The 23,781-nt window shown below is 43.6% G+C and overlaps 1 protein-coding gene across 3 annotated transcripts in view; it reads right to left on the reverse strand.

Moving 5' to 3' along the window:
* Positions 1-1,257: 1,257 nt before the first annotated feature.
* The window catches only part of nfic (nuclear factor I/C), a 97,839-nt gene continuing 75,315 nt past the window's right edge, over positions 1,258-23,781 (reverse strand). For all 3 annotated transcript variants that reach the window (XM_036521529.1, XM_036521530.1, XM_036521528.1), the window contains 7 exons: positions 22,049-22,172; positions 21,156-21,280; positions 16,610-16,723; positions 14,914-15,098; positions 12,052-12,211; positions 7,759-7,844; positions 1,258-1,359 (listed from right to left, as the gene is read on the reverse strand). In XM_036521529.1, coding sequence (XP_036377422.1) covers positions 1,339-1,359; positions 7,759-7,844; positions 12,052-12,211; positions 14,914-15,098; positions 16,610-16,723; positions 21,156-21,280; positions 22,049-22,172 — 815 coding nt within the window. In that variant the 3' untranslated portion in view covers positions 1,258-1,338. The remainder of the gene's footprint in view (positions 1,360-7,758; positions 7,845-12,051; positions 12,212-14,913; positions 15,099-16,609; positions 16,724-21,155; positions 21,281-22,048; positions 22,173-23,781) is intronic.

The raw sequence follows: 23,781 nt of genomic DNA on the forward strand, positions 1-23,781 counted from the left end.
TGGGAGAAAAATGTGATCACTGGATTTTTGTAGGAAATTGTTTTTGTTTCCTTCTCATAACTGCTTCAGGATGGGAGGTCAGCCCATTTGGTCACTTGATGGCCTCATACACTAACTTACAGTCAAGAGAAAGGAAGGTCAGTGGGAGCCAGCTGATGCCACGAAACAGTGGAGTGTCCCCTCTTCACTCAGGAGAAACACAAGGCGAAAACACACTCGTCCCTAGTGCTGTGAAACTTACAAGAGCGCAGGAAACTCCTGAGAGTCCCGGACGCCACAGAGCAAAAAAAAAAAAAAAAAAAGAAAAGCTCCGACGGTTCAGTGGCAGAATCAGAGGATTTTCAGAAGCTGCTCCTCCCACCTGGCAACCTTCAGAGCTGAACACCACAGGAAGCACCTACGACCTGTTAGTCTGCTCCTGTCTGCGCTGTGCTACAATCAGAGGACTGTTGTCCTCCAACAGAGTCCCAGACGCCAAGGCCTCCAGCATCTCTTACGCAGCGCACGACGCCCCCTCCCCACCTACCCACCCACACGCTCCACGCTGCCAGCCAGCCAGCCGGCCGGCTGGCCGCCGCACGCTGAGAGCCTGCTGCACTGGGGCCTGCTGTGTGAGCTCGCTTCCTGTCATTGTTCACCTAATCACTGAACACCTGTCGCTGACGACAGGAACAAAAACACCCCACAACAATACGTGAGCTATAATACATCTGGTTGCATTGGAGGAAAACATCCCCCCCACTTAAAACAAACAAAAGAAAAGTACAGGCATACATGATTGTCTAAAGAACTGAATAAAAAATAGACTTTTCTTTTTTTACACACAATCTTGGGTAAAAGAGGGTCTCCACCAGTTGTAACATTGCATTTCATTTCATCCCCCTCCCTTCCCCAGTTTAAACACAGGGGCCATCATCATCCTAAAACCTTAGGAAAAATAGAATCACTGGAACATTTCTTTTGATTTTTCTCTTTCTTGTCGATTAAGAAAATAAAGGATACTTATTTTGCATATATGAGGAAGCAGCACCTGTAGCGGAGGGAGGCGTCGCAGGGAGGGGGGTCATTTTTCTGCCCCACTCTTCATTCTTGCCACCCCAAACATCCTCTTCTCTCTCTCTCTCTCTCTCTCTCTCTCTCTCTCTCTCCATCCAAAAAGGCGAGTTGAAGCATCTTTTACATTGATATATATTTATATATATATATATACATATGTATGCATACATATGTATATATATACACACACATTTTCCCTCTTGCATCTTGTTCATTTTTTTCTTAATTCCACAAAAAAAAATTAGAATTTCAAATCCGTATGTCCATGCCCCTCAGGCTCGTTCAGTTCCCCAGATACCAGGACTAAGAGCAAAAACACACAGACAAACAGAGAGAAACCAAAAAAAACCATCAGCAACATTCATTATGAGTAACAGTACAGTAAAGGCACAGTAATTTTTCAAGTGCTACACATCTCTCAACTAAATGAGCAATCAATGATGGTCTGCTGGTGACATGAACCTCAGCTCAAATGGTGACATGACAACTGTGTAAAAAAATCAAAGATTGCAGGAGCATTATACCACAGACTAAATGCCACCCTTCACTACAATCACAAAAAACATCTATTTTAGAATTAAGGCAGACAGTCAAAAGAATTTTTTTCAGTGAAAATGAAAGGGCCAGACAAATAAAGACCTCAGCAATATCATATGATTGCACTACTCGTGTACAAAATCTGTTTTGTTGTTGTGGTCCATTTCACATTGTGGCACTTCCTGTTGCACAGTACTGACTGCAGACTTTAGCTGATCAACGCTGACTGACAAGGCAAGATACAATTTGTAAATTTGTAAACTGTAAACCTGAGCTTCAATGATTCGTTTTTGAACAGTAAAAACAAACTGGAAAGAGCGGAATGGCACTGTGCCTCCACCTGGCTCCTCATTAATGAACAGCAGGTCCTCTAGAGTCTGTCTGTCTGTGTGTTTGCATGTGAGTGTTTGTGTGTGTGTGTCTGTCTGTGCGTGTGTGTGTGTGTGTGTGTGTGTGTGTGTGTGTGTGTGTGTGTGTGTCTATGCCAGCTTTGTTCCTCCTCAAGCACCTGCTTTTCCCTGACCCAGATGCCAGACTCCAATAGACCCTCTTTCATCCCAGTAGCACCACCAGCCCAGAAATAAACAAAACTAAATGGGGAAGGGGAGGTTGGGGGGGGGGGTGAAGGTTGGCACATCTTAAGCCATCTGTATCATTGTTGTAAATAATGCAATAGCTCAGCACTTTTATGATCAACTTAGGCACATCTCACTCTCCCCATCTGCGCATAGTCTACAGGAGATGTGCTTTTCCAGGCGCTCTGAAATCAGTGTCTTCTCTCTTAATGGGCCCCAAACACTTAGCTCCAGTCAAGACCAGCAGAAAAAAAGCAGCTATTAAAAATAATATGGAGTAAAAGCGCTATTACAGCCAGAGAGGGATCCCAGCAGGATTCAACCAAAACCTTTTAAAAAATACGTCCTAATAGGATTTTGGCTTTCACTTGCAGAGACCACTAAAGTCTTTTTAAAATTTGACTGAACTACAAAAAATAATAAAAAAGCCCCCCGCCCAACACTCCCTCAGCTCTCCCCCACCTCAGCATTTTCCATCAGGGTTTTTAGCCATTTTAACAGCCCTCCAACAGCCGTCTCTAACTGCACCCCACTGTATTGATTTAATAGTGTAAAAAAAAGAACGACTCTGCCTATTCCTTGTTAAAGCAAAGAGTGAAAAACCATGTGGTTCACTGTTCCAGCTTCAGATCTCTGCTTGCTCTTGGCTGCTCGGCACATGTGGGGACACATGGATGTACACATGCACATGGGTGAACACACTGCGGACCTCTGAGTACACCGGACTCCAGTTCTTTGCCTGCTAAAGAGGCCCTATCGGTGACTAGTGAAAACTGAGGCAGGCCTACAAAGCTCATCATAGTACCAATGTGTTTCCTCATCCATCTATCTGTACACACACACACATTTTATAGGTTGTGGTGAATTGTGAAGGGGGGTAGGGTGGAATTACTGAGGTTTTACTGCTAGTTGACTCCTTGTGGAGAGGCATGCAGAGTTAAGATGTTGAGTGTGGCAATGCCAGGGTCTGAAGGCCCTGTCCCTGCTCATGGCTATTACTCTAACTTCTGCACACGTCCACATTTTAGCTATTCACAGAGTTTAATTGCTATAGCATCTATAGCAGGTTTATTATCTGACATCACTGGACCACAATACATGAATATGTTTCTACAGCTTTGGGCATCATCTATGCTTTTCATTAAATGACTTCATGCCATGTAAAGGTTAAACCAAAGCAATGCATAAATATATAAGTGTTTGGCTCTTCAAGAAGAAAGTTATGATTCAATGCATTTCTGGTTTACATTATGGGAATTAAATTCCTGTTTCAGTAGAAGCTGGAGATTTGCAACCCTACTTTCCGCTTTCAGTCTAGCATTTCTGTGGCCACCTCCCAGGCCCTCAAATTAACGAATGAATACAAGGTTTTCTCCAGCCTCGTATCCTCAGACTCCATGTCTGTAATCATGCTTATGCAGTTTATGTTTCGCATGAAACTCACACAACATCCACTGCACTGCAGCATTAGTAAACCAATACATTATGGCTGCTATTGAGTGAGCAATGGCAAAACCATTTGTGAAACCATTTAAAATGTCCTTTAAATTAGCATTTGAGCTCTGAAACCAGTTCCTTGCAATGTTAATAGCAGCTGTACTTGGGTCTGAAGCAGGAGCTCCATTCAAATCCCTTGCTTACTTTGGCAGGAGACAGTCACTCCAGCGACTGATCCGCACTGACTATGGAGAGCTGAAAAAACTGGAAAAAGGTAAGCAAACAGTAGACTAGTGATTCACACTACCACCTCATGGGGGCAGCATTCAACGCTATTCCACCCAACAACTACTCTGTAAGTCTGAGATAACGTCACACACACATTCAGGCCATGTGCACGCAGCCATGCACACACATGCTCTTGCACAGTGTGATCTGCTAGGGTCAGAAACAACAGTCCTTCATTCTGTACACTGAACCACTTTTTAGAGAGCATCACAGAGGTGGAATATCATAGCCCTTAGGTTACAGCTGGAAAAACCTTAACTGAGGGAAACCACAAGCATCTTTCCTTTGCTGACAGAATTTGTGACTTGTTTCCTAATGTTATGTATGCTACACTGAATGTGGTTCATAAATATGTCCAATGAAAATAATCCATTATTATTGACTTTAAGGGCACCCACTGCTCTGATCAAACATTCCAGGACAAATCTTTCAGAACCCAAAAACTGAAACGTGAGTTGCCCTGGATACAAAAGTTGGATGTGTTTCCTGATAGAGGGAAACATGATGTTTCTGCCTTTAACTTTCCCCTAATTTTACATAAATTCAGCCTTTGTAGCGGGTTCCATAAATGGAGAGAAAGGATGTAAGCAGTCAGTTCTACTACTACGTCTCTCTTCTCCATTCTTTGGCATGCTGCTCACATTTTATGTCAACACTCTGTGCATGTGGACTCCCTTCATGAGCTCAATTATGTGCATATTATTCAGCTGTTAGCGTCATCTCACCAGAACAACAATCTAACTGCCAAAAACACACTTCATTGACAAGTGACAATAGGACATTTTATTTTGTTGCTGATCTGTTTAATTTACACTGTATTTTCCCAACACACACAGACATACATACACACACACACACACACACACACACACACACACATAAAATTCATGAGCTACAGCCTGAATAGAGCAGAACTCACAGCTGAAAACATCTTCCTTGATGCCAGGAAGTATCTATGATGATGAAAACAGCGGCCATGGCCCCAATCACAGAGCGCTGCAGTACAAGTGTAAAGCAGCACTTTTATGTGACTGCAGTACGAAATCATACTGCTGCTGAGAGAGGGGACTGATTAACTAGTGTAAATTCATGTATAAATGTTACTGTACTTTTCTACAGCTCTAAAGTTAAAATATTAAAATAAAATCTAAAATAAACAGGAAACAAACAGTGCAGACAGGTGCATGCACATGCATGCATGCATGCGCACACGCGCGCACACACACACACACACACACACACACACATACACACACACACACATACTGCAGACTGAGTAGTGTTTCCAAAACAGGCCTGAAAAATCAATCTCTGCTCTGTGCAGCTTGCCACTTTCAGGAGGAATAATTGGAGCAGGGCAGACTTTGATTAGTTTGGTCTGTTATTACTTTTTTCTTCTCCCCCCTCTCTCCACTCCCTGAAGTTCAAGTTCATCCTGCAATTACATCATGTCTCGTTTCCCCTAGCAACCAGACAGCCCTGGACGTGACCATCCCATTGCAAGCACATAAGGGCTCTCCTTGCCCCCCGCCCCCTTTCTCTGGCTCTTCTGTCTGAGCAAGGCTGCGGTCTACAGTAAGAGAGGCCCTGGAATGACAACACAAAACAAGGGTCTATGGCAAAGAAACACAGCAAATCATCTACAACACAGCCACAAAGTTCTTATAACTCACCTAAGTAGTAGGTGGACTGCAGGTAATGATGCTGTTTTCATTTTTGGCTGCAGAATGTACCCTGGCTAGTTTGTCTCAGTCTTTTGTCACAGTTTGTTGCAACTATTCAGTGTGTACTCCACTGAGCCAGGTAAGGCTACTAGATCAATGCAGATAAACCTGAGAAGCCCCATTCTGCCTGGGTGTGTTTGTGTGGAGTGTTTTGACGCTGCTGTTCAGGGCAGTCAATGTGTCCTTGTATTCATGTCTCATTGTGTCTGCATTAATGTGAACATCATTCCAGTGGTTGTGCAATATTCATAATGTAAAAGTGTGTTTCTATTTGTACGTTTAGCTTTTGTCCATGTGCTGGTGTGTCAATGCCTGCATGAAATCAGCATATGTGTGCTTTGAGTAGTCTTTGTCTTAGTCTTGGTCTATAAGACTATAATGTCTGATAGACTAAGACTAAGTACTATAATGACAGAGCCAGTGACAACATGCAGATAGCTGGCAAAACATTCATTCACACATTCTCTCTCTCTCTCTCAGACACACATAAACACACACACACACACACACACACACACACACACACACACACACACGCACACGCACACAAATAATTACAGGATCCAACTGGCCAGCTGTCACCACACTCCAGGGTCAGCTGATGTGCTGACTCTGCAGCTGGAATTCACTAACTTATCAAGTAACAGTCCCTCCTCCTCAGCAGCATTCAGCCTCTCCTCCTGGCCCCTCTCTCTCTCTCACTGCGGCCAGGCAGCTCTACCACTCCACACCTCTTGGACACACACTCACAGCCACATCCATATCCACACAAACAAACGCCCGCTAACACACTACAGAAGGTGGATACAGTAAACAGTGGAGGCTATCCACAATGCATATCAGCCACTTCCTTGTAGAAATATTGCACTGTGATAATGTATGTCTCTTTGCTAATATGCGTAATACTGAGGCATGTGTGTGTGTGTGTGTGTGTGTGTGTGTGTGGCTCACTCTCCACCCTGCAATCCCCACATAGCCCACAGACCCACTCTGCCCTTCTCCTTACTCAGCAGTCTGGCTCCCCCGACTACCTCCTACATCATCACGCGTCTTCCTGTGGTGCGCTTGCACTTTTTATGGAGCGAGAAGCACTGCAATGCAGCAGGAAGCTCCCGCATGCCTACACTCCGTAGCTGCACCGCTGCTAATGGTAGGATCTGCCTCACAACCTCTGCCGCTCCACACAACCACATGTGCTTCTCTTGACTCCACTTAGCAAAGCTAGGTCCAATTACCACCGGTAGTTAAAAACTGACTGACAGATTATCTTGAAAGTGTTTTCTTTTCCTAACATAAAGCAGATGCTACACCTACTTAGTGAGATACATTAGTACACAGCCATGACTGCTGGTATTCCATTTTAAAAATATCAGTACAAGGGTCATTCAAACAATACTAGTACTGCAAAAATGGAAACCTAAATACTAAATTATATACATTTTTTAAACGGCCTGAGATAACAGCAGCTGCAGTGAAAAATAGCAAAACTAACACTGATTGTCTCCAGCAAAATAAACTGATAACATCTCCTGCTGACAAAAACCTCATTTAAGATAAAGTTTAAGATCATTTAAGATAGTGAATATTGTAATCGTTGGATCATGGTAACGCACGCTCACTGATGGCCTGTGTTAATAACCATGTCTCCTGCTTGGGAACAGTCAACAGAGGCAGCAGATCTTGCTGGCTGGAAGAGCTGATGCCCTCTGATCTATAAATAAGCATCACGGGGCACTGCTGTGATATCAATAATAAACAGGGCCAGTCGAGTACGAGAGCTGGCCAGCTGGGCAGGGGGAGGGGGGCACTACAGCTGAGGAGACTGAGTCAAGAAGGAAATGGCTGTAGCTCAGATAAACAATGAGCCAATGCTGGAGGGCTATTTCCTGGTTGCTGATTCTCATGTTCAAGTACCTTGATTTAAGTGTTTATTGACAGGAGGACAAACTACCAACACCACAATAAGGCCCAGTCCATTCTGACTGATTCCAGAATTGTAAGCATTGTTAAGATGTCACTTTTCCTTTTCAGAACTGAAACTGTTTCTGAGTGGTAAATTGGTATTTCTCTATAAAACAGACACAGTGATACAGTGAAGAGGAGTATAAAAAAAAGCGGAGGGAGTCTAAGCCCTGATGTACCTGTGCCTGATAGAGTCCTCCAGGGTCCCTAGGTCCGATACCTACAAAGGACCGGTTGGCAGGGGGCGTCCCAGGGGCCGAGTATGCTGAGAGAGGAAGAGGGAGAGAGGATGTCACATTAACACCTGTGTATCTTATGTTCCAATGTCGGTGGATGAGAGGATGAATGCTCATCCATCCCCTACAGTACTTTAAAAATATCTGCTTCATTTTTTTTTAGTTAAATCGATGCGGCCATTTTCCCAGTGACCTTGGCAAGCCAGTTTGGACACGCTTTTCATTTGGATGCAGTATGACTCCACTGAATCGGTTATCAAGTGAGACGGCATTGGAAGAGTGTCAATGTACTTCCACAAGCACTGCACATTTTAGACTGTCATTCCATTAGTCAACATATCAGAAATGTCACCCCTCCTGTGAGCTTTTCACTCAGCTGAAATATGCATCTGTGAACAATCCTGTCTCTGCGAGACGTGAATGGGCTTTCAAGAGCGCTGAGACTTTGCTCAGCGCTCAGCGAGTGTGGATTACCTCACCATCTGCTCAAAATGCTGTGTTAAGATCCAATGTCGGAGTAAATTACACAGACGGCAAACGGGATACTGCCGGCAGAAACACAGAGTAAGGGGGTGAGGGAGGGAGAGAGAGAGAGAGAGGCAGGCTTGCTCTGGGAGCCTAATAGCTTGTTATGTAAATCAAGCTCCTTGTTAATGAAAAACATGTCTAAATCCTTTGTAAATTGAATTAGCCTTCTGTGCCAGATAATTAAGAGGGACACTTTTCTCTTCTTGATACATCTTCCCGGGGTTTGCACATCCAGGTTTATTAACAACACTCTGGGTTAAAAGTCATACATCAAGAACATGCAAGGAGGCCCTCTACAAGCACGTACATAATTTCCACAGACAGGACGTACCTCCTCGATTTGATACTGAGGCCACCAAGACTCAATCAACTGTTTTTTGATACCTGATTACCAAGCAAACTGAGACTGAATCCCCCTGTTTTAGATTATTGCCTCTTTTACTTGGGATTACAGGGAGAGAACAGAAATACTGCTTACCATGTCAATTTTAAAATGACTTCGCATCCTGTTTTATGAAAATGTGAAGGTAAACTGTAGAGCCCACTTTTTTATAATATTTACTATCAACATCAACGCAAACACCATCTGTCAATGTGCACTGGCTGGCTTCTTCCCTTAACCTACTACAAATGCATGAACTAATTTAAGTTATCCATATGGACCTTGGATACCTTGAGTATGGATTATTCCTCAGGGAAAAGTTAGTGAGACTGTGGACTGGAACCAGCAGAAGTAGATTTGTAGCACCTATTTACATGTGTATAGCAGGGTGCTTCAATATACAGCTGAGTAGCTTTAAGGCAAATTAATATATTTGCTTTCCGTGAGCTGACTGCTTCAGTCAATGAATAAAGTTATGCCAGGTAAAAATGGCCCAGTTCTTGGAGGTGAAATTGGATTTTTGGAAATACAGAAACAATATCACATAGGGCAGAAAACACTCCTATAGAGACCTTTTAACCACTGTAAAACCAACACATTTTTCATACCTTGCCTCATACCTTACCTGGGATCAAAAGGCAGAGGCTAGTAATCAAAAGCCTGTAATCAAAAGCCTGGTGACTGCTCTCGCCCTTCGCTATAACGAAACTGCCCAACATATATGTTACAAGTCTGTTAGACACTTGCTTCACAAATGTGCACCAGTCCCTTTGGAGTGTTTTGACACCTGAAACTGTACATAGGTAGCACTACCTGAAAATTTACCAGCGTTACTTGTTTGTGGTAATAATTTACATTATCTTATAAAGTTTATTTTAGTTTTGTTCGCCTTGGCTTTCAATTATCCTCCACATTCTGCCCTACCCATATTGAAATAGTATATGTAAAACTGACTTGAGGAGCAGAATTCCCTGGTGGTGTATTCAGACTACACTTGTAATTTCAGTTCTCGTTTCACCCCATCCAGCCTGGTTGTGACACGAGCTAGGAGCATGAGCTAGGGGCAACACCAGTGAACTTGCTGGGAGGGACGACTCTCCCACCATCAAGTTTTGCTTTCAGCACAGCGGCAGATAGACATACTGTATCTATAGTATGTATACAGGACACAGTTTGCCCCCTTTTCAAGGTTTTAAACAAAAAAAAATGTGGAGTGGATTGGTGGAACATTCCATTCATTCCACTGTGATGTGGGAAGTCTTCTGAAATGGACTGCTTGGTCCAGACTGATGCACTAGGTAAATGCAAGAACATAATCCTTTAATGAAAGATATGATCCAACCAAAATCACACAAACTTGATGTGAATTGATGTAAAATGTAGACAGCCAGATTTCCCTTAAATGTCTAAAAGGACATCTGGCATCTGAGAGGAATGTGGAAAAAAATACTAAAGGCAACATATACTGTAGAGCTATTGCCTTCCAGCGATGGAGCCATGGTGAGGGTGGATTACTGTGGACATAATAGACTAAACTGATTGAGAAGGCCTTGGCACATATTTCTTGGTCTGTGCAGATCAGGGAGATTGGACTACATTCATGAGGGTCTGTGGTCTTTTTAAAAGTACAGTCAAGACTGCATGAATTAAGCTTGGGCAAAGTTTACTTTGGGAGGGGGATGGAGAAGGAGGGAGCGTAGCATAAGTGAATTTTGAGGAAAGCTTTGAAGAAAAGCCTTCAGGTCCTCGTACTTTCTGCTTTGCATTGCCCTGCTAGCTCAGTCTGTTTGTGGAGCAGAGTGAGGATTAAGAGGACTAGTCCTGTGCTAAGGATTTAGAGCTGGGATCTCAACAAATTCACAGAAACCAGTAAAATAGAAAATGTAATTCTGTCCATCTGCAGAGAGAGGGAGATTGTCTGAATCAGTTATGCAACAATGGTATACGGTTCTAAAACCAGATGTCCTGTGGATTTCTGATGTCTTACCAAAGATGCTGTAATTGACCTAACTGATATGACTGTTGGGAGAACACTCAACACTGCCCAAAGGTCAGGTTGGTTTTTGAGAAAATTATTCTGCCTAATTCCAATAGTGGCATTTGATGTAGAGATAATCATGTTAGGTTTATTCGACAGATACCTTATCTGATTACTAAATATAATTGCATTATAACGTATAGTCAGACTAAATAATAATAATAATGAAATTAATACACATGAGGGACTAGGGAAATTCCTTCTGTGTAGGAATATGTTTTTATTATTTTCTTTCTTTTATAGTATTCAAATGTAAATTTTTTCCTGATATTAATGTAGTATTCCTTGCCTGCAACACTACTAACAAAGTGTGAGATGAATAACAGAGGCTGATACAGTGAGGTACCCTGCAGTGATCCGGATTAAGATATTCAAAACACAAAAAAACACCTGCCAAGGATTAAGTAGTATCATTTCTGATTTCAGTACTGCACAGTAACCTGATCCTCACAGCTGTCTTTGAATGTATTGAGCTGTCTTCTGACTTTTCTTAATTAAATTACTGTGATTAATGGTGAAGGGACTTTGGAGTGGCTTTGCACTGGATGGCTGCTTTCACTTTTAAACCATTATGTTTTCTGCTCGCAGTGCCAAGAAAATGAACCTCCCCACAGGTACTGCATTGCTCTGCTTTAATTTTTCCATGAACATGAAAATGAAAAGCAGGTGCTGGAGGCTGTAACATTTTGAACAATTGCTTATGGTCACAATTGCTCATCACCACAATGAAATGACCACAACTGCAATTCTAATACCACGCAACTTAAATGCAATCTCACCCTTGACTGACCCTTGTCAGGGTACATGGAACACACAGATTTAACAGGGCACCCTGAGCAGGTTATTCATGTACTAAGGAGACCACTATCACATATATTTATAACTGTATTCTTATTTGAGACCTGAGCACATCAATTTTCAGCAAACCACAACCTCCATCCAGCTAATCAGTGATACCAGACCAGTTGTAACAGGTGAAAAGACCATTGTAATACCAAGTTCATCTAAAGCTAGTTCAAATATTCTTAATATTCATTCATACATACAACATTCCAAACAGTTAGCTGTATTTCATGATCTTGAAACTTTCTGCATGCGAATATGACTGTATCTCCACGACTTGTCTGAGGCCTACAAAGAGATACACTGCTGGTACACAGCTCTCTGAAAAGGTTTTTTTGCTTTAAAGTAAATTCATTTGAGGAATATTACCAAAATGAGGGCCGGGCATGTGTGCACTTCCGCAGTCTGGAATAGGACGGGGGAGGCCAGACACACAGGTACTCACTGGGTGACGTAGGAGAATTGGCTCCTCCATCTGTGGTGGTGGTGCTGGATTTGGAGTCGGGTGGCAGCGTCAGGCGGGGCATGCCAGGGGGTGGTGGGGGAGCCAGCATCTGGGAAGAGATGTAGTGGCTGGGCACCTTCACTTGACCACTGCCGTTCAGCTGCAAAGCAAGAGAGAGCACAGCTGAGCCAGAGAGGCAGGGAGCATAGCCAGGCTAATACACCATCCTGCTAAGACAGCACGTCTTCTGGGGCTGTGGGAAAGCCCCGCAAGGCTCCTTTCCAACACAGGCCTCAACTGAGAACAGCTACGCTTCTCTCTCCCAGTGTGTCTCTCTGCGTCTTTAGCTACTCTTATCAGTGACAGTGAGAGGGTGTTGTGCCTTAGCTGGAATGATTCCTGTATGGACATGAGTGGAGACCCACACCGGCTCATATGACATTCACTTTCCAGGCTGGCTTTTGTGAATCTTTTCTTTTCCGGACTGCAACCTTACTGTGCCACGCAACAATGGATGGCAAACCATTCGGCTACACTGTGGCCCCCTGCGCCAGTCCTTTGTGAATGCCTGGCTGCAGTCCCACTGCAGTGGGAGAATATCAATGACTCTGCAGAATGGGATGAGCCGCCTGATGAATATCTTCTCTCTGTGCTCCCTCTGTCACTGCATCCGCATCACCGCTGGGAATGGCGATCTCCCTCAAGATAACTCCTCTACTGTTCACAATTGACATCAGTCTGAAAGGGTGCCATTACCTTGCATTACCTTGGGTTCATTAAGTACACTTTTAAAAAGGTGCGTACTACAATGAACCCTGAGAAAATTCATTTTCTTCACATTGCCGAACCTCTGAGCCTGGCGCCTACCTCTGATTGCTAAAAGCGGGTCTGAGTGAGAGGGATCAGCTGCAGTGCCAGCAGCCTGAGAGACAGTCTGAGTCAGGGTAGTTGGGAGAGTGGCAGCTCTGGTGTTACTCCACTCACTATGGAAGCAGGACTGGCACTCACAGCCCTGGAGCTCCTCACAGAGGAGGGGCTCCTCACTCAGCTCCTCAAACAGGGTTCTAACTGACTGGGTACACATATACAGGCCTGGAGCTGGTAACACAGGGTGCAAACTCTGAGGGGGTACACATACCCAGCCCTGGAGCGGCTAACAAAGTGTGCTAACTGACAGGGTACACATACACAGCCCTGGAGCTGTGTGGCACTTCCCACACTTTGAGAAATTCCATACCAGCCTTTCTCATTCACAGCACAGAGCTTGTAATTTGCGTTGATTCAGCATTCCCCAACCCTTAAATCTTCAGATCAACAGATCACTGCGGAGAAAAGAATGAACTAAACAGCTGGTCTTAAGAGCTTCTTCACGGAAATTAAATTCATAGCACAATATCATAAAAGGACTGCAGGTTAAATATGCTCTACAGCGCATGGAAAAGTGCTGAACATGTCTGTTCTGAAAATAGTTCTTTATTATGTTAATAACAGACATTCAGTAGATATGAATTTCCATACAATCAAAGCAGGTTGTGCTTGATGTGGTTATAGTGGTTCTTTTAAATAGCTTGGAGTCTGATGAAGGGATCACACCTGGCCATGGGCCGAGACTGTTAAACTCCATTTGGACATCAAAATCAGGGAAAAGAAAAGGGGGGATGGATGTTGGAGGGATGCCGTGAACAGCAAACATGGAGAGGAAGTCATAAGTGTGCTTTTTATAGTTGTGAACAGGGCTGCTTTGTCTAGATTTGGTTAATTGCATAGGGATTATCCGAGAATTCCCCTCTTGAACCTTTGCTTGGAACTTCAAAAGTATGAGGCTGGTGTAAAGCTATAGACTTGAAGGTGATCAGGGGAGACACAGCTTATTCATATAAGCATCCCTTAAAGTCACCCCAAAATACTTTTCTTAAACATGTTCTCAACTACAACAAACAATAGTCTGAAACTCACTGTGTTACTGGCACCCTCTGTATCATCCATCCATCACTAATCTTCTGGTCAAAATGACGATATCGATATTATACTCTCATCTAACATAAGTCATCCTGAGAAGTGGGCGTGCTTCTGGGCTTTCCCCTCCGCAGTGTCATGCAGATGTGTGTCCTGATGCTAGTCCAGTGTGATGTTCCTACACAGCTGTGGTCTGCAGCTGTCTCTCAGGTTACAGAGCCCAGCTACGGTGTAGCAGAAGTGGAGATGTGAGAGAGAGGCGTGTGTTACTGTACCGGCCACCCTGATGCACGTCTCTCACTGGACTTCTACAATAGATAAGGGGGAGGCACTGACTGTATTGACTGTATCACTGACTATATTAATGACAGTTACAATTAATGATTTTTTTTTTTACATCAAAGCAATTCTCAGAATTGTATAATGATAATGAGTGTGCTTGTGTGTGAAACTCAATGTCATTAGTAACTATTCAGAGCAGGGAGTTTCCAGTTCATAGCTATGTGACAGGATTGCCAACGCACACACACACACACACACACACACACACACACACACACACACACACATGCACACACACACACACACACACACACACGCGCACACACACACACACACACACACACACACACACACACACAATGTTCCAATATAACAATAGCAAACATGCTTCTGTACATCTCACAGTGTCCTGTGCAGTGTTCCACTGAAGCCAGTGTGCTGACTTTAAACAATGACAGTCCAGGAATGACGGCTGCATCAAAATTGCTCACTGGTCATGAACAGGTGTTAACACATACATTCATATTCACACACTTGCATACATACATTCAACTGAGAATGGTCTCAGTAGACTGAGGATCATGGCTTGACCTCATGTGCAGCACGGCTCTCCCCGAGACTCACCGGGCCGGGCTGCTGGCTCGAGGGGTCACATGCCAGGGAGACCAGGTCCTTCAGCGGGTCCTGGGAGCTGAGGTGCGGCGGGTAGCGGATGGCTGTGTGCGGAAAGTAGGTTGAGGCAGACTGGGGCAGGATGGAGGTTGGGGGGAAGTGCAAAGATGAGGAGGGGTGTGGGCTCCTGGAGATACCTGCAGAGAGACATGGAGAAGGCGAGACACAAAGGGAGAGTTAAGTGGCTGAGTGCTGGGGGATCACAGAGAACATCATTGCAGCGACTTTGATTTGGTGTCTTTAGTGATGTTCATCTGAAAATCGGCAACACCCAGTGGCCCTGTGAGTTTTGCTGTTTAGGTGACTTGATCGTCACAATGTTGAAAATCAACAACAATTGTTTATCATTTACATGTATGGAGCTAAGTAATATGTGGCATAATATTACCATTTGGCCAGCTAAACCTGACGGCAGAACTTAGCAGAGCAGAATTAGCTGTGATGTGCTTACCTATTTGTACTATAAACATCCTTTAATTTTTATGACCATTTCATGTGTTACCCAGATTTGCGCCCTCTATTTTGTTCTCAAAATGCTTTGGTACAAAGTGTTTATATTTTTAACGGTGACTCCCTCGTGGTACTGTACTTGTTGCTTCAGTTTGCTGAAAAAAATGAGCCATTTGTGAGATGCTAATTTATGTCATTTAGTATGGCAACTCTCTATTATCAGAGCAATGTGCTAATACAGCTGACATATGGTAATGCACGGCCAATTCATTTTAACGGCTGCTTTAATTGTCCATGCATCATCCTGCTGATGTTTTGTTGCAGAGAGCTGCCTGCTCACACATTACTCTTTATTGTCTGCACAAACAATTATGTGTCAGAACAGCCTGGCTGTCCTGCATGCTTTTCAACTCAATAAAACCTAGAATGACAAATCCACACAGAAACATCCTCTATTTTCTCTCAAATGACACCGTTGGGCCTTTAAACAGGAACATGGACATTCATTAATATTGTTCAGATTAACGGGCACCCAAGCAAGACCTGCAGAGAAATGGATAGCATGTTTCTCAAAATGTGCTCTTAAAGATCCAGGGTTTCTCTGTCTTTGCAAACTACAGTAAAATGGCAAACAGGATGAGCATTCATTTTACACGCACAAAACACAAAAAATCTACCCAACAACGCAATAAAACACTATAATGTTATCCCAAAGCACCTCTAATAAATGCTTTTTCAATCATAGTTAGCTGTTAGCTAGTTTTTTTTTTTTTTTTTTTAATGTGCACGAACACTACTCCAACAGACAAAGTTCCAGTCTCACTGAAAATGATCCTGTCTTTTCTAAGGAAATTTGGGAAGGGAACACAGGAGAAGCCGTAAGTACAGGAAGACCTGTGAATACATTCAGGCCAGTCCAGTGTACGTTGGATTGGATATTGGTCATTGGATACTAGAACGGATCGCAGCAGCCCAAGAGCTACAAACGACAGCCCTCCCACATTATGAAAGACCTACGTTCTATACAGTGTGCATACATCCTGCCCTGAGCTGACCATGGCTCTGCATGGCTGCTCGGAGTGAGCCTGCCAACACAATGAGAGTGGCGCTCCGCACGCTTTCCAGTGTCCGGCTCGCAGAGCGGAGGCTGGGGTGCACAGTGAGGTGGTCACGTGTGGCGCAGGTACGCAGGGCTCACCGCTGTGCACGGCGATGACGGGCCGGTGGTGCTGCGTGAAGCTGCTGAGGCGCGGGGAGCTGTCCTGAGGAGATGGGCTGTCCATCTCCGTCTTCTTCACTGTGGGGGAGATCCCTGCGGGAGGGGAGGGACAGCGGACAGCACCCGCGTGTTACTGCTGCTGCTCCAGCACTGCTGTACCGTCGCTCACTGGCTACCTGCTCTGCAAGCCTGCATTTCTTGATACACTCTGCCCTGGACATGTGCTACTACACTGCAGACAAAAATATGGCCTCTTACTTTACACGTATGCTTTGCAATGCATTTGCAAGTCATTCTCTGCTGAACGCTTCCAGACATTTACAACACCTCTCTGGAACAAGCATTATTCAGAACAAAAAAATCTCCACTCAGGAAAGCAAAGCATGATATGTAAAATTGTAAAAAAAAAAAACAAATTTAAAATTTAAAAGTTTGCTCTATTGTACACTGCAATACTGAATCTGAAGCTGTACTAGATGTCTTTCACCACTAGGGGGCAGAGAGCATTGAAAAGGCACCGCCGTCACTGCAGTGAGCTGCAGTCAGGCCAGGGGATCCTAAATCCCTCATGGTACAGGCTGTGCAGAAAAGGTACGGTGCATGAAGAGGAGTGTTCAGCTTTCGTTAATAATGTCCAATCATAGAGTTTTTGGCTCAGGTAAGTTATGCCCATCAGAGTATGAAAGTGCCTGACATCAAAGCTAAAGGAGGAAATGATGCTGTACTGGACACGTGAAGGACTTTGTGCAGCTCTGCTCCACACAGCCTTGCTTCCATTTTAGGCTTGCAAAGGCAAACCTCTTAATCTGGTGCCTATAAGAAGACACACCTTTGCATCCACATGAACTCCCTTTGAGATGACTGTATTCATACAGCTATGCTTTTTCACACATGCAGTAACGAGTTACGAGGCACACTTTTCTGTCTCTGTCTGTCTGCCTGTCCATCACTCTCTCTACAGCACTTGCACTGACGCGTCCTGCCAAGCTGCTGCTCGTCTCCCCCTCTTCCCTCCCTGCCTTCAGAAATGCCAGGGCGCAGCCAAGAGCACAGTCTCAGCAAGAGACTGGTCAAGTGGATAAACATACTCAATGGTTTTCAGTGGTAGCAGGCAACCATCACAACACTGCCGTCTACATCTGAACCATTACAACCTCTGACTTGAATCTTCTTTTTGGCAAAATCATTTCTGACCATATTCTACACTAGTAAAAAAAAAAAAAACAGTAGTGGCCACTTTTCAACCAGGCCTAAATAATGGGCGGTGATCTAGAATCAAAACTGAAGGTAAGCAATGTCTCACCCTCGTGCAAGCTGGGGTTGATGGCGTCAGTGTTCAAATAAACACTATCGGGTGGAACAGAAGCACAGAGGCAGCCTTACTTGTCCCATTCCAGTGCTTTCAATTGAAGGGGCTTCATCTAATAGACCCACAGTAGATGGAACATGCATGAACTGCCCACTTCACCTTGAGCAATCAGATGAAGGGCTGTTATAAAGGAGATCGGCAGGGCTGCCTACACACAGAGATCCGTGAGGACGTGAGGACGGCAGGGCAACTCAACTTGCCCCCGTACACCTCTGGTGTCAAGGGCAGGGTCACTGTGCTGAGGGTGCTGCAGCACTGGGCACTGGAAAGAATAATGTAACCACATAATACATTTACGCGATAGCATCTTCCACTCACATGCAGCACAATACACCCTGCTCCGATTCAGGTATAATACCCTGAACACCAGCACTGCAGCACATTGTGCAAGTGGCAATGTAATGCGGATATTTTTTATTGCCATGACACCCAGAGTTAATGACTCAATTAAGGATGGCATCACTTCTGAGCAGCTCTCAAGCTCTCCCTGTCAGACCAGATTATCAAATATGCCTGTCAGTGGTTGCCTTTTAATAGCCACCCTCCCACACACCCCTTCATTGCCATCACGCATACGGAGAATTCCTCTACCATTCGCATGCAGTACCGTGATGTGCCATCCCATTACCAAGCCTCACTCGCTCGCTCGCTCTGCCACCCCCCCGCCCACCTACTTTACACTCCCACGTTTCCACAAGCACCATACTGCTGCTGCCCGTACTACTGTAACACATTATCTGTCACTGTCAGGCCCAGATTCTGTGCTGATGTTTTACCTAATAGGAGAGTAGTGTGAGTTATAGCATAGCTGTCCCACACAGAAGCGGCCGGGCTCACCCACATCACACTGTACTGTGAACAGCCCTTATCTCAAGCGCTTGGCTTGTGGCTTCTCTGCCTCAGCAACCCAGTATGTCACCAAAACTGTTCGTCTGCCGTTACCGCCCTTTGAAGTACAACGACAACAACATCAATCACAGCTGTCAGCGAACCACGCTAGACAGAGTGTGACGAAGTCCTGTTGTTTTTATGAGAAAATACAACAGAGACCATGGAAAACACACTAAAGCTGCTTGCTGTTGGAGGGCAGTTCTCTGGTGGTGCTTGGTTTTGCTGCTGCCATGTGGCAGGAAAGTTTCCCACAGAGAGACAGCACACAGCCCTAAATCATTGCTCCCCCTTGTTGCTCTGCTAACTGACTGCATGCACCAAAACGTACAGTACTGCAACTCCCTCTGTCTGACTGAAGATCAGCTTCACATAAGGAGAGCCAGCGGAAGAGAGTCCTACAAGACTAAGGAACACCAACAACACTAATAACTTAACATATACACACTGTAAATAAATACATTATTTCAAATCATATATGTAATAACAAAGAAATGTGTAAAAGGTTCTGACTATCCTACTAGCCAAACAGCAGCAATGAATATGTCAAAACCATAATGTCCACTAAACCCTGTAGACATTCAAGTACTTTTGAATGACTACAGTAGTATGGCAACATTGAAGTAACTCATAATTCTATATGAAGAATCAAAATGACAGTCTTGACTAATAGATTCAATTTAGACGTTTTGTTCAAAATAAACAGAAATGTATGTGGTAAATGTATGACCATCACTGAGAATGGAGCATGTCGGAAAGGGGAATGAAAAATATACAGTCTCAAGTCCAGACTACACCTTGCCTGACAACTTTATCAACCACAGCAGCACGCAAAAAACTGCTTCTGGGATGATAACCTCATTGAGGACAAACAGGGGACTTTGTGTACTGTGTGCATTGTGTTCCTGCACCAGGCAGGCATAGGAACCATGTTTTAACATGTCGTTAGCTGATACTAAAACCTGAGGTGGAATGAAAGTCAGTGAGCCCTTGGAGGACTTCAACCGCATTAATCCTCATTTAAGGGACAATGCGCAAGTTGACTTCTTGAAAACTTCCACAAAAAAATGAGTGTTCATGAATTAATTAAAACTTCAGGCTGACTTTAGGAAACTTGAAGCCAGGAGACACACAGTACTGTACAGCAAGTGCGTATTTTCTGCTGCTCTTTATAACACGAGATATTTGTCTTTGCTCCCCATTGTTCTTTTGACTTATTTCAACACCCCTTTGGATATAATGACAGCCCTGTCCTTTAAATAGAAGCGACAAATGACATTTTGGCTGCCGGCTGATTTATGGCAACGAAAAAGAAAACCTGACAGATGTTTAAAGATTGATGGGTCCCTGAACATTTCTGCAATTTCTGCATTTTTTTTCATTTATGCAAATACCCAGCAGAACATTTTAAATGGATTAATATGAAATACTGTACAAGTGAAATGTGAAATTAATTATATACAATTATAGTTTGAAGCCATCCCTGTTTTGGTTCATTTTTCAGTCCTGCCAGGGACTACTTTAAAATTGCACCCACTTGTATGCATGGGTGCCATATTTGTGTACCATATATGTATGAGCACATAAACACACACACACACACACACACACACACACACACACACACACACACACACACACACACACACACACACACAATCCCACACAGACACATTGACATATATAACTACTATCCAATTATCGGTTAAATTTCTTTCAGTTCAAATCTGTGCAATAACTATCATTGCTATTGCTAAAATTGTGCTTTTGATAACCACAGAAAATACATTTGAGCTCTAGAATAACAATAGATCCAGAAGATCCAGAACAAAATAGCAGAAACTACAAAAGCTTAACTGAATGCTGTCCTTCCCCTAAAAATGAAGACTATGTAATACTGCCATCCTGTTAACTCCAAGTGTAAAGCATTACATTGAATGTCTCAAACTTATTAAGTAATGTGCAGACCTTGTAAACAAGCACTACAAGGACTAGCTAAGTTGAATAATTGATTGACAAAACATGACAGAATTGTCATGTATAATTAGCTGAGAGTGACGTGGTTTTCCTCACGTTTCTGGATACACATTCCCTGTGGTGCATTTAGTTACCGTATCACATGACAGAGTCAATTATTCATAGAAAAGTACAATGCAATTATCAAAATACTTAGACTAATCAAAGTGCTATATTGGAGTGTGAATTTCACACATTTCAATGAAATAATAAAAGACAGAATTTTTTCACAGAGGTGGAAAAACTGCTCACCCCCTTCCATCTCCTCCTGCCAGTTGCGGGAACTGCTGGCAGGGGAGTTGGGCGAGGTATAATACTCGCCGCCGGGGCTGGTGTCAATGTCATCTTCCATGGAGCCTGACTTGTGCCTCTTACTCCTGTGTATGAGAAAGAGAGAAAGAAAGAAAGGGAAAGAGAGAGAGGAAGAGCAATGAGGATAAGCCAATTGTGTCTTGATGCACAGAAACAGCACCAAGCTTGTCAGGGCCACAGGGGAGCTGGGGAATTGACCAGCTAAGAAACCGCAGTAGTAAAAAAAAAAAAGCCACGCTGTGTCCAAGCTTTGCTTTAGATGTACAACAAAAATTAAGATAATAAATTAAAGCAGGAGTTCTGGCAGTGCTGAGGCCCAGATAAATTACAGCAGCTCACATCGCCTGCAGTCACCTGAGCAGCAGGCATTGTTCTTTTTGTAAAGCTCTGGTGTTTTCACAAGCGGCGTGTATTTGTTCTCCCGGCTCAGTGTGTGCTGAGAGAGCCCATCCTTCCTTTCATTCCCTTATCAGGTTGTGTAGGTGCATATCTCCTCAGCTCAGCACAACTCCAGCTTTTCCACTATATCTTTTCCCGTTCCCATTACTTACTCTGTGATGACCTGCCTCAGATTTAATTTTCCATGATTAATCATGCAACCATGCGGTTGAGCACTGTGTGAGTGGTAAAGCACTGTCTGACTCGTGGTCACGCTGCAGCTGACACAGGTGCATGGAAGTTGCGTGCCGCTTCTGCTGCCCTAACTAACAGTGTGATGGAGAATTACTGCAGAGATAAATCTGACACAGTTCAAAGGATGCGAACAGGAATCGTTCGAGCGTCTCTGAGCGGGTGTTAGAGTGACATGACTGTGGCAGCGGCGGAGGACTGACCCGCTGGAGGAGGTGCTGGGCAGGGTCCGCCTCATGCCCACCCCTGAGGGGTTGAGGTCATAGGCCAGGTGTCCCTGCAGCTCCCCCAGGGAGAAGTTGGGGCCTGTGCCTGTCACCACTGGAGCTGTACAGAAACACAACAGTAACAGATCAGCACTGGGAGCCAGATCTAACTTATTCTCCAATATAAAAATGTCATACATATACAAACAGTAACACTGAATATTCACTACAGAGCAGTGCAGGCACAGAATGTGTTTATAAACAGACACACAAAGTAAGGATATTGATTTATTAATGTAGGACCCAATGCATGTTCTCTTGTTAATCTGACCCAACAAACATATGCTCTGCATCAGCGCACAAACATAACCCACACATGCACCCAGATCCAAACCCGTGATAAATAGTGGTATAGTACGCTTTTTCCCTCCTACTGCAGAGTAACTGTGTGCATGCACGTGTCACTGTGTGTTTGTTTTATAGGGTCCATATATATTTTTTATCCCTATTAATTTGTATCACTGAGCGTAAATGATCCGGCGGCTCAAGCACTGGTCCCCTATCCTGCTTATCAACCGAGGATGAGACCACAGAATTCTAGTCCTGCAGGCATGAGGGCCTGAATGATGCAACATGCTCTGCAGTGCCTCCACTGAATGGACAGTGAGGCGACACAAACTCTTACAATGCATTGTGTAGGAGAGAGACGGCAAGAACAATGGCCCGTTTGTGACTGCAGGTACAGTTATTAATGGTGAGATGCCGTCACTGCAGATCACAGGCTATCAATCTCTTTGTCTCTCTCTGACTGTTGAGACATTCAAAAAGACAAAGGAAGGATTCATGCACAGATATGTAAAAGTCCCTCCTTTTCCACTTATGGGAGGCTAAACACAATAAAAGGTACCAGGGAATATAACCAGAGGCTATCTAACAGGAATGCAGGCTTGTAAACGTGTCATAATAACAGCACTCAGTGTTCTGTCGGATTAAAGTTGAAAAGCAGGCTGCTGAATTTTAATTAAATAAAACGATTAATAGGAATAAGTCCCAAACCATATATGCTTGGTAGAAAGATAGCCTAATTACAAGAAAATCAATACATCTAACAGTATAGCTTTACTCATTATGTGATCTAAATAATGCCCTCATGAGTACCAGTAATAAACTAAACCATTCATTAACTCCAAAAACTACCCCAGAGTGAAACACTGCATCTCAACCATTTCCAAGTCAAATGATTGACTGGTTTTGGAATAATTTCTGCACCAGGCAAGACTTTGTAGGGCGAGTTTGATTTACATTAGAAACAACATTGTAATTGTTACAACTTGCCTTTAACTTTTTGTCAGATTAGTGTGTGTGATGAACACGATATAGAAGAGAGGATTACCCATTACAATGAAAAAACAGAGCACCTATCAGTACTGTTGTTCTTTGCTACCTGTCAATCATGTTGCTAAACATTACAATCATATTTTGCTTGTGTTTATTTTGGAGGAGTAGTGCATATGAAAGCATCATCAACACTGAATAACTGAAAATTCTACTGAAATTTGACCTAATGAAAAATAATGAGTTTTAGAAAATGTAACTTACATGCAACAGCTGAGGTGAGGTTTTTATGTGTTTTTGGATCTACTGAAAGTTACTAAACAAATGTAATAAATTCATGGAGAACATGAATATCCAACTTGAACACTATGTGAATTTATATCAATAAATTTCTT

The sequence above is a fragment of the Megalops cyprinoides genome, chromosome 2 (assembly GCF_013368585.1).
Source record: "Megalops cyprinoides isolate fMegCyp1 chromosome 2, fMegCyp1.pri, whole genome shotgun sequence".
NCBI lineage: Eukaryota > Metazoa > Chordata > Actinopteri > Elopiformes > Megalopidae > Megalops > Megalops cyprinoides.